Below are 15,091 nucleotides of genomic sequence, written 5' to 3' on the forward strand. Positions count from 1 at the left end.
AGTTGTTGTGGGTGAAATTACACTGTGTGGTAAAAAGGCTGGCTGCTGAACGGCATCAATGGTGAGGCAGTCATGGGGCTCACAACCTGTGCAGCCATGAGTCTGCTTGGAGACATAGGATTTTATCCTCATGTCAGCTCTTTATATACCTGGCACATTGGCTGGGTAGTGTGCATTCATGACCAGAATGGTCAGCTCACACAGTCTGCACTATAGGCACTGCAGCGAAAACTTTGCCTGTGTGGGACCAGCAAACCAGCTCACCTAAAATCCTAAGGGCAAAAGTCTTCAGGTTCTCCTGGTTGACCCACAAACGGTGAAGAGAAAGAGCTCACATTGAAGGTGTTGCACCTAAACTGCCTTAAATAGGTCATGAGTTTGAATCCCAACCAAGTTAGCACCCTGCATGTTTCACTAGTGTTTTGAGGTTACAGGGTTGCCGGCTGGATGGTGCCTGATGGCCACATCACCTGTATGCACCTCATATAGGAAACTAAACAGGGGATCTCTGGTGACCAGGGCCCGATATCGGGCATAATGGTGGGGTTAAAGGCCTTCAGGTGACCAGACCCTAGTAAGATACACAGGTTTCTAGAACACTTAAGTGGGAGAAGGCCTGGATGGTGAATCCAGTAGGCCCCCTCATCACAAAATTTCTATGGAGGAGGTGGTTGCAGGAGGACAAGAAAAACTTCCTCCACGACCAAGGACAGAGCAATGGGAAAGGGCGTTCCTATCCATTAGGTCTGATGGAAGCCGGAGAAGACTAGGGTCCAGCTTCTCAGAAGGCTTCAGTTCAGTATCCTCTGCTCCCACCAGACGCTGTTTATTTTCCACAGATCCAGACTTACCGGCCTAGTCTTAGGAGATGGAGGGGTATTGTTGGATTCCATGCTCTAGAGAATGACTCTCTTCTGAAAAGGACCTGTGATTCTTTTCATCATCGGAAAATTAACTACTCTGGCATTTATACTGGTGTCGCGCATCTCAAAATATTGCTTGACACAATTGCAGATGCACATTGATGCACGGGCAGCCCCCCAAGTGGTGGGTGACGAACAGCAACAGCATCCAAGACTGCGATATCCCTCCCACAGGGGACCTGTTCTTTGTCCTGGGCCAGATGTGATTCTTGAATCGCATATCAGACAGGAAGCGAGCCCTTCTTGTGAAATACAAGGGTGACCCAGGTAGGAATGCTAGCCTACGGCCACAACACCCTGAATGCACCAGATCACCTTGAATGCACCAGATCTCGTCTGACGGAAGTTATGACTAAACTCAAAGGAGACCTCCTCTTGCAGTTGCAGGCACTTCTATCTGGATTGCCTATAGGGTGGTTAACCCTGGGATCTCAAGTTTCCTCCGATAAAATGTCCTCTTTGGGCCTTAACCTAGTGTAGAGTTGGCACTCTTGGGTAGATGCCATCGCTCAGAGCTAGCGTTTCTCCAGGTGCTATGCCATCTCGCCAAACTGCAGTAAAAAAACCTACCGGTGGGAATAGAACACTACAGTCATTCTCATTGTGTCACACTGGTTTAAAGGACCATGGTTCTCTGTCCTGAGGGCTCTGAGAACCTAGTGATCAAGATTATATTTTATGCTCCACTTACCTGAGATTTGGAGGCGTTACGGTAGCTGAACCAATTTTTGGCTCTGCAGTCCCCCAAGTAGGACCAAACTTATTGCAGGCCCTCGTGGGATCTTCCTTGAACTTTGATTCATGTGTCTAAGGGTTAAGATCTCTAGCAGTACCCGGGCAAGATGGCATTCACTAACAATCAGACAAGACTATATGTAGGGAGATCTCAGAGAAGCCGATGCTACTCTGCACCAAATCTGTGTAGCGGCAACATTCAGCTCTCCCACCTTTATACCTGACACTAGAGGCTGATCTTGTTGTCAGCAAAGGGTTCAGGCTCTTTGGACACAGAGTAAACTGTAACTGTAAGAGTAACCTGTAAACTGTAGTCCCACCCTAAAGCTGTCCATACACTATATAATTTTCTTGTTCAAGTTTCCTTTTAAATTTACCAAAACCATATAATATGAAGTCAAACCTAAACCCTTTCAATTTGTATGTCATCAGGCAGGCACTTGCACTACATAGTTGAAGGTAAATCTAAAGGAAATTGAATAACAAAATTGTATAGTGTATGGCCAGCCTTAGGGTAAGTGCTCCCTTATCCTCTCATAGGTCGCTGTCCTGAAAGACGATATGGGAGAATTAGTTACTTGTAATATCTTTTCCTGGAGTCTTTCAGGATAGCACCGTGTACCCACCCTGGTTGGTATCCTTTTTGGGTTCCTGACTCAGGAACCATCAAAGTAATTCATGGTGTATGACAGGGATCTGCAATTAGTGGACCTCCAGCTGTTGCAAAACTACAAGTCCCATCATGCATCTACCTTTGGGTGTCATGCTTGTGGCTGTCAGAGTCTTGCTATGCCTCATGGGATTTGTTGTTCTGCAACAGCTGGAGGTCCACTAATTGTATATCCCTGGTGTATGATGTGTTCTTATGTCTCCCCAGCTGGCCGGAGTGGCTCTTGAAGAACCGGCGGGGAAGCATGCCTTTTAAAATCTAGGCTGGGCAGTGTTTCCTCAGAAGGGAGGAGCCGAGGTCTCTCGGGTGGATGTTCTAAAAGACGTTGCCAGTAAGCAACTCTAAAATTCGTTTTTTAAATTTTTCAGTGGTTTTTGCACAAATATTAAGATGCAGGCTTGCGTTGGCTCAGTAAAGGGAGAGGAGAACAGTTTTAGAGGGGAAGGAGTCCCTGAGGTTGAAAATTGCATGTTTATAGGAGCTCCTATCGAAGTCTGTGGGGCCCAAAAGGGCTGTGTGTGTGTATATATTCTATCCGCTGTTAGAAATCATGGGGCCCCATACAGCCTACCCGACAGGGCCCCCTTGACCCTGCCTACAACCCACCCTGGCTCCGCCCACAACCCCACCCCTCCTTCCGACCCTGCCTCCACGCTGTCAGGGTGGGGGGGGGGGTTGTCTGGAGGCAGGAGCTGGAACATGTAACATTTACAGCGCCCCACCAATCATAACTGCATCTGAAAGGGAGAGATGTCAGTGTTTTGACATCTGTGCCCATTCAGTTTGTGTCTTCATACACCACACAGGCTACCTCAGATCTGTCACATTTAGGTCTGGAAAAATAGAAAATGATATTCTTTTTCTAATTTTTTTTTCCCACCTGAATGAACACGGAGGAAGGTGGATCTAAATGCACACAAGTCAGTTCATACCTGTAAACCTACATGGAGCTTTCAATCAGGTCTGCATGAAAAATGACCTAATTGCAAAGCTTGGGTGAAAGGTTATCAAAGGGGAGTGGTTTGGGGGTGGTATAAATGCAGCTTGGCTGTGTGTTTTTACTGTCCCTTCCCCCCATCACATGTGTAAAAGTAGCATCTCACTATGTGCTCATGGTCATTATTATGATCAGGGCACAGCAGGCGCTGTATGGCTCTGTCAGTGTAACATGACTGTGTGGTGCTGACTTTGTTATGGCTGTGCTGAGTTATAGTCTGCAACACACAGTACAGCCATATATCAGGAAAGTCAGCACCCACCGTGTGTGTATGTATGTATGTATGTATGTATGTATGTGTGTGTATATATATATATATATATATATATATATATATATATATATATATATATATATATATATATATATATATATATAATGTGTGTATATGTATTGCAGAACACAAACATCTAATGATCAGCTTCTCTTGAATAGGAATGTCAGAATTTTTATTCAGTCAGCACTGCAGCATTAATCAGGATGTTCTGAAAGTGGAGTCCCCACTGTCGCAATACAGCAGCACATTGGAAGGGATGCCTTCATCCAGCTCAATTGTGGATGGAGGAATCCGTTCCCTTCGTTTTTATTTTTTTATTGACCAGCTAGCTGGAAAAAAAGACCCATTTATGCCCACCTTTTTTAGTATTAAACGTTGCCTCATGTACTGACTTAGTGACCTAAATTTTGATACCCATGTACCATAATTCTGCCACTAGTGACCCAAACACTGAAGTGAGACTGACACCGCCTCTAATGTGCATCACGCTCACTGGCTTAAGTGCCCAGCAATATCTCATTGGTTCAGTCACCAAGGGAGCAATACTATAGGATAAAAAAGTGGCCTGTTGGTGATCAAGTCAGTTTGCTTTTCTTTAGTTAATCATTTAGATTCTGCAGAAGAGCTGATACAGGCAATCAAGATTTCTTTTAAAGCTAACCCTAGCAGTAGATAAGAGGAGCTTGATGTAAATGATCTTTTACGTTAATCTTCCAAAGTGTTTCTAATGTAAAGTTTGTAACTATATATGTAAATAGAGGTGGTCATATTTGCAGTGTTGTACACTAATTGTACTTTACTGCACCTACTCACAAAGTTTGAGTCTGCTATCTCTGGGACAAAAAAAATGCACTTTGTGTGTGACTGATGACTTCTTGTCAAAAGTTTAACATATGAAGACTAAATAATATTTTTTTTTTGTTTCATACTTGCCAAGGTGGCATTTGTCCCACAGTGCCTCTGCCCTGAGAACAGAGCAATCAAACATCGCCAATGGCTCAGTTCTGATAGCTCCCTGAGCAGTGAGCTGCTGACTGTCAATCAGCACCTCTCTGCTCCTCCATCACTCACTGGAGCACAGAGCTGAGGAAGGACGGGGAGTAACTGTCTCAGGCTCTCAGCGGCTTGCTGAGACAGATGTCAGTCCAGGCACCTGGCGGATCCAGACTCCCATTGTCAGGATCACACGGTGCCTGGACTGATATCAGTGATGTTGGCATAGAGCGGACATCAGCCCGCTCTGGTGCAAACAGTTTTACAGGAGAAAAGAAAAGTACAGCCAAAATGAGCTTTGGCTAGACTTCTCCTTTAATTCAATAATAAGCAAGAGCAACTGTGTTTTAAATTGTGAGTCCTATACAAAATAGTGAAATGACTGCCAGGTATGTGCTCACTAAAATATTCTTTGCTTTATGGTCAGTGGAAGTGTTTAATCTGTGCCTGCCCTTTCCACCAACATTTGATATCCAGAGGAGGTAAGCAATCCTTAGCTCTTTGGTTGTTGGTTAGTCAGCTTCTTGGAGAATTCTGACTTTTTTTGACAATTTTTTTGTTTTCCACACATCTGAATAACCTGTGGATAAAGCAAAAAAACAATCCTGCATCCAATCTTGGCTTTTAGTTCCTATTTTATACATGGTGAAGCTACAGGGGTAAGCTCAATTCTAAAATACACTTTTAATAGTGCAGCAATGTTTCACATTCTACTTGCATAGTAAAAACCTTGTTCCAAATCATAAATCTAGGTACCTGCATTAAAAAAAAAATAAAGAAAAATTAAAAATTGTCACCAGCCCTACTTTAACACCCATAAACATTTGGTGACTGACGACGGTGAAATAAATATAAAGCCTCTTTTGTCTTCAATACATTTTGAGAACTCATTCAGCACAAACATGCAGAGTTCTAATGGCTGAATACTTGTTCTAAAAAGCCAAAGCAAGACAAACTTTCTGCTAGACAAGATGGCTGAGATTATGCGATGGTGCTTGGGAATGGCAGTGCACATATTTTTTGTGGCTTATTTTGCATATTTATTTCATGATTAGTTACCTAATTTATTCTAAAATTGGGCTGATAAGAGGATATAGGAATACAAGGTGCAAGTAGGCAATGCATATTAAATACAGTGAAATGTTAATGAAATTATTTCAAAGATTGTTTTTTCCCTGTATTTTGGTCACTGATGGGGCTTTTGAATTGAAGCCTTGTAAGACTTGCTCTCCTTTTCATTCATTGTAAGTTTATCACATGCAGTGATATATATTTTTTTTATTTTTGCAGAAAATGGAAATCATTCTCCTCTTCCCAAGTACGCTACTTCTCCGAAACCAAATAACAGCTACATGTTCAAGAGAGAGCCACCTGAGGGCTGCGAGAAGGTGAAAGCATTTGAAGAAGGCTTGTAAGTGCACATCTAACTGTACCTGTCATGAGACCATTTGTGCTACCATTCCCTGCCTCCTTAAAATACTGGTTGCCATGTCTGGCCTTCATACTTATAAGTCAGACCTGGAGCAAACCTGTCATTAAAGCCAGAATTCCTTCTCTCTATACTTGTTGCAAAGCAGTGACTCAAAGTACTGTAGCTAATGATAGCCACTCATCTAGGATTCTGAGGATTGGAAATTGGCAATAGAAGCCTACTTGGTAACTTCTGAGAGTAACTTGATTTGGTCCCTACTAGTAACTTTTTGACCTGAGGCTTCCCTTTAGAACAAGGGTCTCAAACTCCAGCTGCTCCCTCCAGCTGCTCCCTCCAGCTGTTGCAAAACTACAAGTCCCATGAGGCAATGCAAGGCTGACCGTTACAAACATGACTCCCACAGGCAGAGGCATGATGGGACTTGTAGTTTAGCAACAGCTGGAGGGCCACCAGTTTGAGACCCCGCTTTAGAAGACTGAGACAATTATTATTATTTTTTTAAACCCGGTGCAATGAAAACAAGTATACACAGTGTATGGTTTGATCATGAAACAAGCCTGTGAAAACAGTTATCCCAGTTTTCCTAGTTTCATAAATCTGGTATGTAAGGTCAGTCTTATGCATGTATACAGTGTACCTTCTGTAGCTGCTGATTAAAGCGGTGTTGTACTCACATTTTAAAAAGCTCACAAGCCAAAGTGTTTCTCCCATAGATGCCAAAATGAACCTTTATAAAAATCCGATCGCTGTAATTAACTTTTAATTTACATTTCAAAGGTGACTTCCGGGCTCTCCTCCCATGGGAGTAGGCATGGTTATCGCCTCTCCCCGACTCTGCAAAGTCCCCTGGGAGGTTTCTCACATTGTTACCATGAATCAGTGGGGAACGCTGTCCTGCCGAAATCTCGTGAGATTTCGGCGTCGCATGACGCCGAAGGCACCATTGTTTATTTCGTTGCCATCACAACAGGGCGGGAACTTCCGAGGACGCCGCCCGTTGTGATGGCAACCCGAAGTTTTACGGCGCTGCTTGCTGCTAACAATGAGCATGCGTGGGATAGAGCGGTGAATGCTGGGAGCACAGCATCCCCGCATCCCGGAAGGAAATGCTTGTAGGCTTCAAATGCCCACAAGCAACATGGAAACAGCCGGCATGAATTTTTAAAACTGTTTCTTCCGCAAGAAATTGGCAAGCCGGGGAGTAAAAAGCCACAAGTAGTGAGTACAAAAACACATTAGTAAACGCATAACAAAGACACAGAAAAAAAATATTTGGCAGTGGAATCCCGCTTTAAGCACTTTTAACACTGATTAACACTTGCAGTGTTTAAGCACTTTTTTTTTTTTTACACAAACCTGACTGCAAAAATAAATCACAGTTCAGGTATTTTTAAAAAACCCTTGCTTGGATTTTCTTCTTCAGATCGTGTCTCGTGGAATAAAGTTTTAAAAAGGATCGTTCACTTTTACTCTACATGATGAACAGACACTAATGTCGAGAGAGTGTCAATCAAATGCCTTGAGTGTTGGGAGTGGCTTAGAGTTCTGGGCTTTGGGGCGGCCTGTGTGTGGGCTTTCGGCATTTCACAGGTTAGAATTTAGTCCTGGGTTGGGAGTTCCCATGTAAGGGTGGCTACACTGGGGCTCCAGGGGACCCTGAAAGATAATATACCCACCCTTCAGGCAGAAATGAGGGGGAGAGAAATTACGCAGGCTGAATGTAAAGAAATGACAGGCTGAATTTAGACTTGTCCATCAATGAGATCAGGTATGCTGTTGTATATCGATTACCAGAAAAGTTAATTACTTTAAAACAGTGGTTCTTCACCTCAGCCCTCAAGTACCCCCAACAAGCCATGTTTTTAAGTATTTTCCTTAGGTAAACTAATAAAAATACAAAGCCATTGACTGATTTAATTCACTGTAATTCCTGTTTCTTGTTGGAGGACACCATTTTGTTGAAGCCCAGAGCAGTCTCTTCTTTATTAGAAGTTCTCCTAGGTCTCAAACTGTCACTTTAGTCAATTAAAATATGTAAATTTTACAGCCTTGTGTGTGTCTTAGCTTAGATTGAGAAGGTTCACAAGCTTTACAGTGCTAAAATGCATTGGCTGCATGAGAGAGAATATCAGGGAGATGAGACTCCTTGTAAGTTTGTGTGTCTCCCTAGCAGCAGAGTTGTCCTGTCACCTCTCCTGCTTCTCTTCCTTTTGCTTTCTTCCAAATTCAGCAACAGTAATAATGCTGTCAGCTAATCCAGCCTCTAGGGCTCTGATTTTAGGCACAGAGCCGAGAATAGAGGGCAAATGAGCATGTGCAGAGCGAACCATGGGGGAGATTTATTAAAACTCGTGCACACAGAATCTGGTGCAGCTGTGCATGGTAGCCAATCGGCTTCTAACTTCAGCTTGTTCATCTAAGATTTGTCAAAGCCTGGAAGCTGATTGGTTTCTATGTAGAATTGCACTAGATTTTGCACTCTACCTTTGGTACATAACCCCCAATGTGTCACTGGATTTTAACCACTTCAATACTGGGCCATAGTAAAATGATGCACACAGATGGGATCTCCCATCCTGAATGGGCGTCATATGATGTCCTCGGTATTTTGCTGCTCCTGGGGGCCAGCAGCGTGGCGATCGTGGATGAGCTCTGTCCCCTCGGACACAGCCCATCCCCGATCTGTGTGATTGGCATCCCCGATCCACCCCTGATGCACGTGACCAGTGTCCAATCACAGCTGGTCACATGTACTGTCTACATTCACGGTGCTCATGCACACTCCTAGGGTGCGTGCAGAGCGGCGATCAGGGACGAGGCTTGTCGTCCTGACACAGCCCAACCCCGAACGCAGTAAAGAGCCAATTAAATTGGCTCTTTACCACGTCACCGGCTGTGTCCATTCACAGCCCGTCACAATGTCAACAAACTGCGGTAACGAGATGTTACCAGGTTCTCCTCCTCACACACCGATCGTGTGTGCGAAGGAGATTGCGGTTACATCTCGTTCCCGCTTAGTGTACACCAACACACACTGATTACCAATTTTTCAGTGATTTGCACCATAGCTTGTAGACTCTATAACCTTCAAAGAGACTAAATAATATCCACTAATTTGGGTTATTTTTACCAAAGAGATGTAGCAGTATAAATTTTGGCCCAAATTTATGAACAAAATAACTTATTTGCAAAATGTTATCATAGAAACTAAAAAGTATTACCCCTGCCCCCTCAAAATTTTCGCTCTTTTTTCACTTATGCCGCAAAAAAATAAAGAAAACAGTGGTGATTAAATACCACCAAAAGAAAGTTCTTTGTTTGAAAAAAATGATAAAAATTTGGGTTAGTGTTGCATGACCTGAGTAATTGGCATTCAAAGTGTGAGAGCGCTGAAAGCTAAAAATTGGTCTGGGAAGGAAGGGTGTATAAATGCCCTGTATTAAAGTAGTTAAACAGTACAAGCACTTATTTTTTAATGTTTTACAAAGCTGCGCCTGCAAAAGGTGCCAGCCTGAAGTGATCTATCAGGGCCTAATTTTCAGACTAAAGTTTTCACTTTAAGCCCTGTTCTGGAAACAGGAGGCCTGGTCTAAGCTTTGAGTGGGATAAAGCCTTCATTCCTAGGTCCGCATCTTACCAGCTAGCCAGACTTCATTATTGGCCTCAGCTGTCCATAAGCCTTTATATTTGGGAGCCAACTAAGGCCCCTTTCACATGGGTGGACTGAGGAGTCCACCTGTCAGTTTTGTAAACGTATGTGTCCGTTTTACACCCATCCAATCCGATCTGCTAAAAAGACAGATGCTATAGACTTTCTATGTAAAGCCCCCTGCATTAAAGCTGTGTTTTGCTGTCTTGCTCAATAAGTGGGGGACTAACCTGGGTGGCTCTGATATATGTAACTAATGCATCTGATACCAGCTGAGCCTGCTCCAAATTTTGAGCTGGAAATTAAAATTTAAAGGATACGTTCATCTTTTATAACATGTTACTCCCATAATCTAGGGTGTAACCTGTTAAAGGATCAGCCCACACAGCCCTCCCTCCCCTGGGTTCCCACTGTGCCAGCGGGCCAGGGATGTTCTCCCTGCATCTGCTGTCACAATGGAAAACAAACACACAAACACTTGGCCATGTCACTCATTTACTGAATTCTGTGACTGGGAGAACTACAATCACTGTCAGCCATTGCGACTGACGACTTGTAGTTCTCAAATGAGCGCTCTAGGTAGTTCGATTTCTTCCTGTCATTGTGTAACTGCCTGCTCGTACGATGTACAGTAGATGGCTACACTGACAGTCTGCAGGAGAATCTGCTGATCATTGGTGCAATACTTTACAGGCTCCTAATAATAAAAAATGCACATTGTATTTTATGTTTATTTTATTTTTTTGTGGCTGCAAACAGATGTGCATCTTTTAAATGGTAGTGCAAGGAAAACCACTAATGTCAGTACAGTAAGTCTCTGACGTATGAACATTCAATTTTTTTTTTTTCTCCAACCCACTAGGATTGACGCACTAATACAAGCCGTGTTTGTGCAGCGATCTCCCCCCCCCCCCCCGCCAAAACACACTGATCAATGTTTGCACCCTTTGTCTGCAAGCGCTGATCTTTGTTGGACTTCTGAACAAGCTTCTGAAACAGAACTTGTTAGTAAGTAGGGGACTTGCTGTAATGATTATGTAGCATAACCTGAAAATGTTTTTGTTTTTTTTTTTTTGATTTTTTTTTTTTGTTTTTTTTTCCTTGGAAGTAATCTTTAGAAGCGGAATTCTGTTATAGGATTTTTGCCTAAATCATGAATGTTTATCACCTGTTCCTGTTTGAATTTCTGTGTGTGTGTATGGTAAGGTTGTATTTGGAGGTCGACCAATATATCAGCCGTCCGAAATCTGGCGTTTTTTAATTAATCGGCATCGGCTGAATGTGCTGATTAAAAAAAGGCGATTTATAACTTCAGCGTGACTTGCAAATGACTTCTGTAATAGAAGTCAATACAAATTGCCTGAAGTCTTCCATGGAGCAACTTCTTCTCTCTGGGCAGTCTGCCAAGAAAAGACCAAAAGGATACAATGTTTCTTCTTATCAATGAACTCAACTTGGTGAGTAGGAGTTCTCAGTTTAACCATTTAAAGACCAAATCTTTTCTGACACCTGTTGCTTACGAGTGAAAATCCTGTATTTTCTGCTAGAAAATCACTTGGAGCCCCCAAAAATTATATATATATTTTGAGCGGTTGGTGCAATATTTTATGTCACACGGTATTTGCACAGAGGTCTTTCAAACGCATTTATTTAAAAAAATATACACTGTTTTAAAAAAAAAAAAACGGTAATGTAAAACGTGTTTTTCTTATTTGGGGACATGTGTATTTACACTAGACTGGTGATCAGTGAGTAAAAAGCTGTACAAAAACAGCTCATACTCGCCCGATCACCAGCCGGCTGGACCGATCCTCTCAGCGACAACTTCTGTATGAGGAGAGGGGAGCCGATTGCCTAGCAACAGCCTGTTTGTTTACATTCACGTTTACAATCACAGAGCCCTCCTGCCGATCAGAGATGTGCCGTGTCCGGGTGACACGAGCACATCGGGATTGCGTGTGATTCCCCCCCTCCTTCTGAAGGACGTTCCTGAACGTCCACTCAGGAGAGAGCTCCCACTCGGCCGTATATGTACATTGGTCAGGTGTGAAATCGTTAATATAAATTGTACATACAAGTAAACTGATTGGAGGTTTGTTTTATTTAATAAATGTTTAAATGTAAGAAATTATTCTTTATCGCTTATTACTTAAGGCCGATTTCACACTGGAGCAGGCAAGCATTGAATGCTGCTAGTTTTAGTGGCGCTTTACCATCATTTTAGCTGCGGTATTCGGCTGCTAGCAGGGCACTTATAACCCAGCTAGCGGCCAAGGAAGGGGTTAAATGCACCCGTGAAGCGCCGCTGCCAAATCGCATTGCAGGCGCTTCGGCAGCGGTGCCCATTCATTTCAGTGGGAGTGGTGGAGGAGCGGTATACACAGCTCCAAAGATGCTGCTTGCAGGACTTTTTTTTTTTTTTTTTTTTTTTTAACGTCCTGCCAGTGCATTGCCTCAATGTGAAATCACTCACAGACTGCAGTGGAGCCGTTTTGCAGGCACTTTACAGGCACTATTTTTAGCACAAAAGCTCCTGAAAAATGCCCCAGTGTGAAAGGTGTCTGTTAGATTTTGAGATGAAAGGGGGGGGGGGGGGGTGGCTTAACATATCGGCCCAAAAAAAATCGGCATTGTATATCGGCTGCACCGATTTTTCAATATCGGCATTGTCCAGAGAAAAACCCATATCGGTCGATCTCTAGTTCTATTAGTGTACTATGATCCAGCATTAAAATGGCCCATGGTATTAATGTGGTGAGATAAATTTGCTCACATGTTGTGAAGGAATTCATTCAATATTGTTTGTGCTGTAGCTCACAGAATATGAAACTGCATTTATACATGGTGTGATTTTGCTGTCTGTTTTTAACCTAACTGGAGCCATAGGAATACCATATTTTATTATGTTCATATCCATTAGTCCTTCTTGCTAATGCCTTTTTTTTTTAATCTAATTCTAGGGCAAAGCCACTACAAGAAATCCCACCATTCTATTGTCCAGACAAGAACAAAGTAAACTTTATTCCAAAGAGTGGGTCTGCCTTCTGCCTTGTCAGCATCCTGAAGCCTCTTCTACCCAATCAGGAATTTACATTCAAAGGCACAAGCCACAGTTTGACCGTGCCTTCTGGTATTCCTCCTTCGTTAGTTCAGAATTTCAGCATGGCCTCCATATCCTCTAACATGGAACAGGAGCGCAGTTCTCGCGGTACAAATACAATTGTATCACCAATGTCTCTGCTGCACCCTACTGGCCAAATTGATGAGGAAGAGGACTAAATATGGGGCATCTTTCTCCTATCTGGAGGACTGCACTGATTTCATAATAAATGACTCTAGATGCAGCATTTGTCATAAACTGATTTCATTTCTGACCATATTTCTGAATTTGGACAAACAGCATGCCTTACCATTGATGGTATTGAGATGAAGTAGTCTGCTCAGTGTCTGATATTGGAAAGGGCTTTAATTGTTAGCTTATACTTGTCACTTTTTTTTTTTTTTTCTTTAAATATGACTGCCAGTGTAACTGCCATAATGTCTGGGTAGCTTAATGATGATGAACTGGTAGAAATAATACCAGCATTCCCATTATATGGCCAATTTGCTGTAGTTTTTTTTTTTTTTTTAACTTTCCCCAAACTTTATCCGACTGTTACAATAGAAGTATATTTACTAGATGCCGTGTATAGGGTAGTGTTACACTGGCTCTGACTGTGCACTGAAGGCATATCATGCACTGGAGCACTGTATTCTGCTCCTTATGCCTGCACTAAGCAGGCAGAACTTATCAATTTGAATGTGCTGTAGAGTGACAGAATCACAGCTCTCATTCTGTATTATGATGAAGATTTCCTAAGTCCAGTATACTGTAGATGCAGAAGGTGCCGTTGTGCAAAGGCAGTTGAACTTTTACTCACATGACTTGTGGGTTACTAGAAGAGCATTACGCTGAAAGCTGTGCTTCATGAAAGGTAGGGGTATGGAACAGCTGCTATGCTCGAGATTACTATTTATTAAATTAGGTTAATGTACCCAAAGTGAAGTAATTAAAGGTGAAAAGATGTTATTTTACTTCTGCACCTGTACAAACTACATATGTGCTAAGAAAGTTTTGAGTTTGTGGATGTGATTTATATGCTTGATTTCAGCTATGAGGACCAATCTTTTGGGATGTATTCAGGAAAATCTAGCTCTGTCATAGCCCCTGTCAGGAATGGCAGACTGTAAATAAATTTAAAATAAGAGGATATCAAGTTCTAGTTAATTAACAAGTATAGCTGTTACATGGCATTAAATGTAGCTGCTGCATTTTCCATGTATTCCAGCCAGGATCTTGTTATACAGTCAATCACAATTTGTTGCTGTATAAATCCCTTTTCATTTTAATAGGATGAAGTCTACATTGTGGTATGTGACTCCGCATTGGGGTTTATGGATTTTATTTTTTTTCTTTATTCATTGAGGAACACAGGATTTGGAAACAGTTGGGTTATACTGCCACAGGAGGATTTGGATACCGGCAAAAAAAGACAGTCCGCCTGGTATAAAGCCTTGCTAGTGTCCTAGAAGTATGGATGTCAAATTGAGTACTTTGTTACCAGCCATAGTATTGCACATTCACTTTCTGTGCTTTTTCTGCTTTGAGTGAAGTAGTATCTTCTCTCCACTGCTCCTTCTTGCAAAGACACATTCAGTTTAACCTCTTAGTCATTGTTGCTGCCTACAGTGACCTGGTCCCATCCAGGGCCATCCTCTACACTGACTTGGAATACTCTGATAAACATTTGACACCTCCCAAATGTTTTACAATTCTATACTGGTTTGGGGAGGCTGTTATTAAATTCACACTAAACTCGATTCTTTTTTTTTTTTGTAAAAATGCAATTATTTTTAAATGTTTTTACTTACATTTAAAAATGTAAGTAAAATGCTTTCCATTTTTCTCCCCCCCCCCCCCCCCCCCCCCCCCTATTCTTTGACTTCCTGTTCTAGGGTGGTTAACTGTTTTCCATGCCCCTTTGTCTATGTAGCCACCCTTTTCTGCTCACCCCCAAGATGGTCTAAATGCAGTCTCATTCAGCACTGTGGGAATTGTAGTTTCCCTAGAGCGGAGCATGGGACCAGAGATAACCGATACTGTACACTAGTAGAGGTAAGGTGCATCAGTGGAGGCTCAAGGGCACACAGGATGAAAAAGTGAATTTGGGTTCACTTTAAGAATTGGGCTGTTCTACAATTTAGGAGACTGTGTCTATAATGAACTGACCAATTCTGTAGAGGGTGTGCCAGTATTTGAGGATCCTATATATTAATGCTTGTAAATGCTCTTCAAAATCTTGCTTTCTTTAGCAGGCCCTGCATTGTAACCTGCATTGGCCATAACAACCTGTCAGACATAAAGGGAATGGACTA

General features: G+C 42.4%; 1 protein-coding gene across 2 annotated transcripts in view; it reads left to right on the forward strand.

Annotated features, from left to right (window-relative positions):
• Positions 1-14,536, forward strand: part of FAM117B (family with sequence similarity 117 member B) — a 124,228-nt gene extending 109,692 nt beyond the window's left edge. For both annotated transcript variants that reach the window (XM_077448609.1, XM_077448610.1), the window contains 2 exons: positions 5,886-6,006; positions 12,637-14,536. In XM_077448609.1, coding sequence (XP_077304735.1) covers positions 5,886-6,006; positions 12,637-12,955 — 440 coding nt within the window. In that variant the 3' untranslated portion in view covers positions 12,956-14,536. The remainder of the gene's footprint in view (positions 1-5,885; positions 6,007-12,636) is intronic.
• Positions 14,537-15,091: the final 555 nt, after the last annotated feature.

This window comes from Lithobates pipiens, unplaced genomic scaffold, assembly GCF_037356315.1.
Source record: "Lithobates pipiens isolate NorthernLeopardFrog02 unplaced genomic scaffold, aLitPip1_a1.2 Scaffold_22, whole genome shotgun sequence".
Lineage (NCBI taxonomy): Eukaryota > Metazoa > Chordata > Amphibia > Anura > Ranidae > Lithobates > Lithobates pipiens.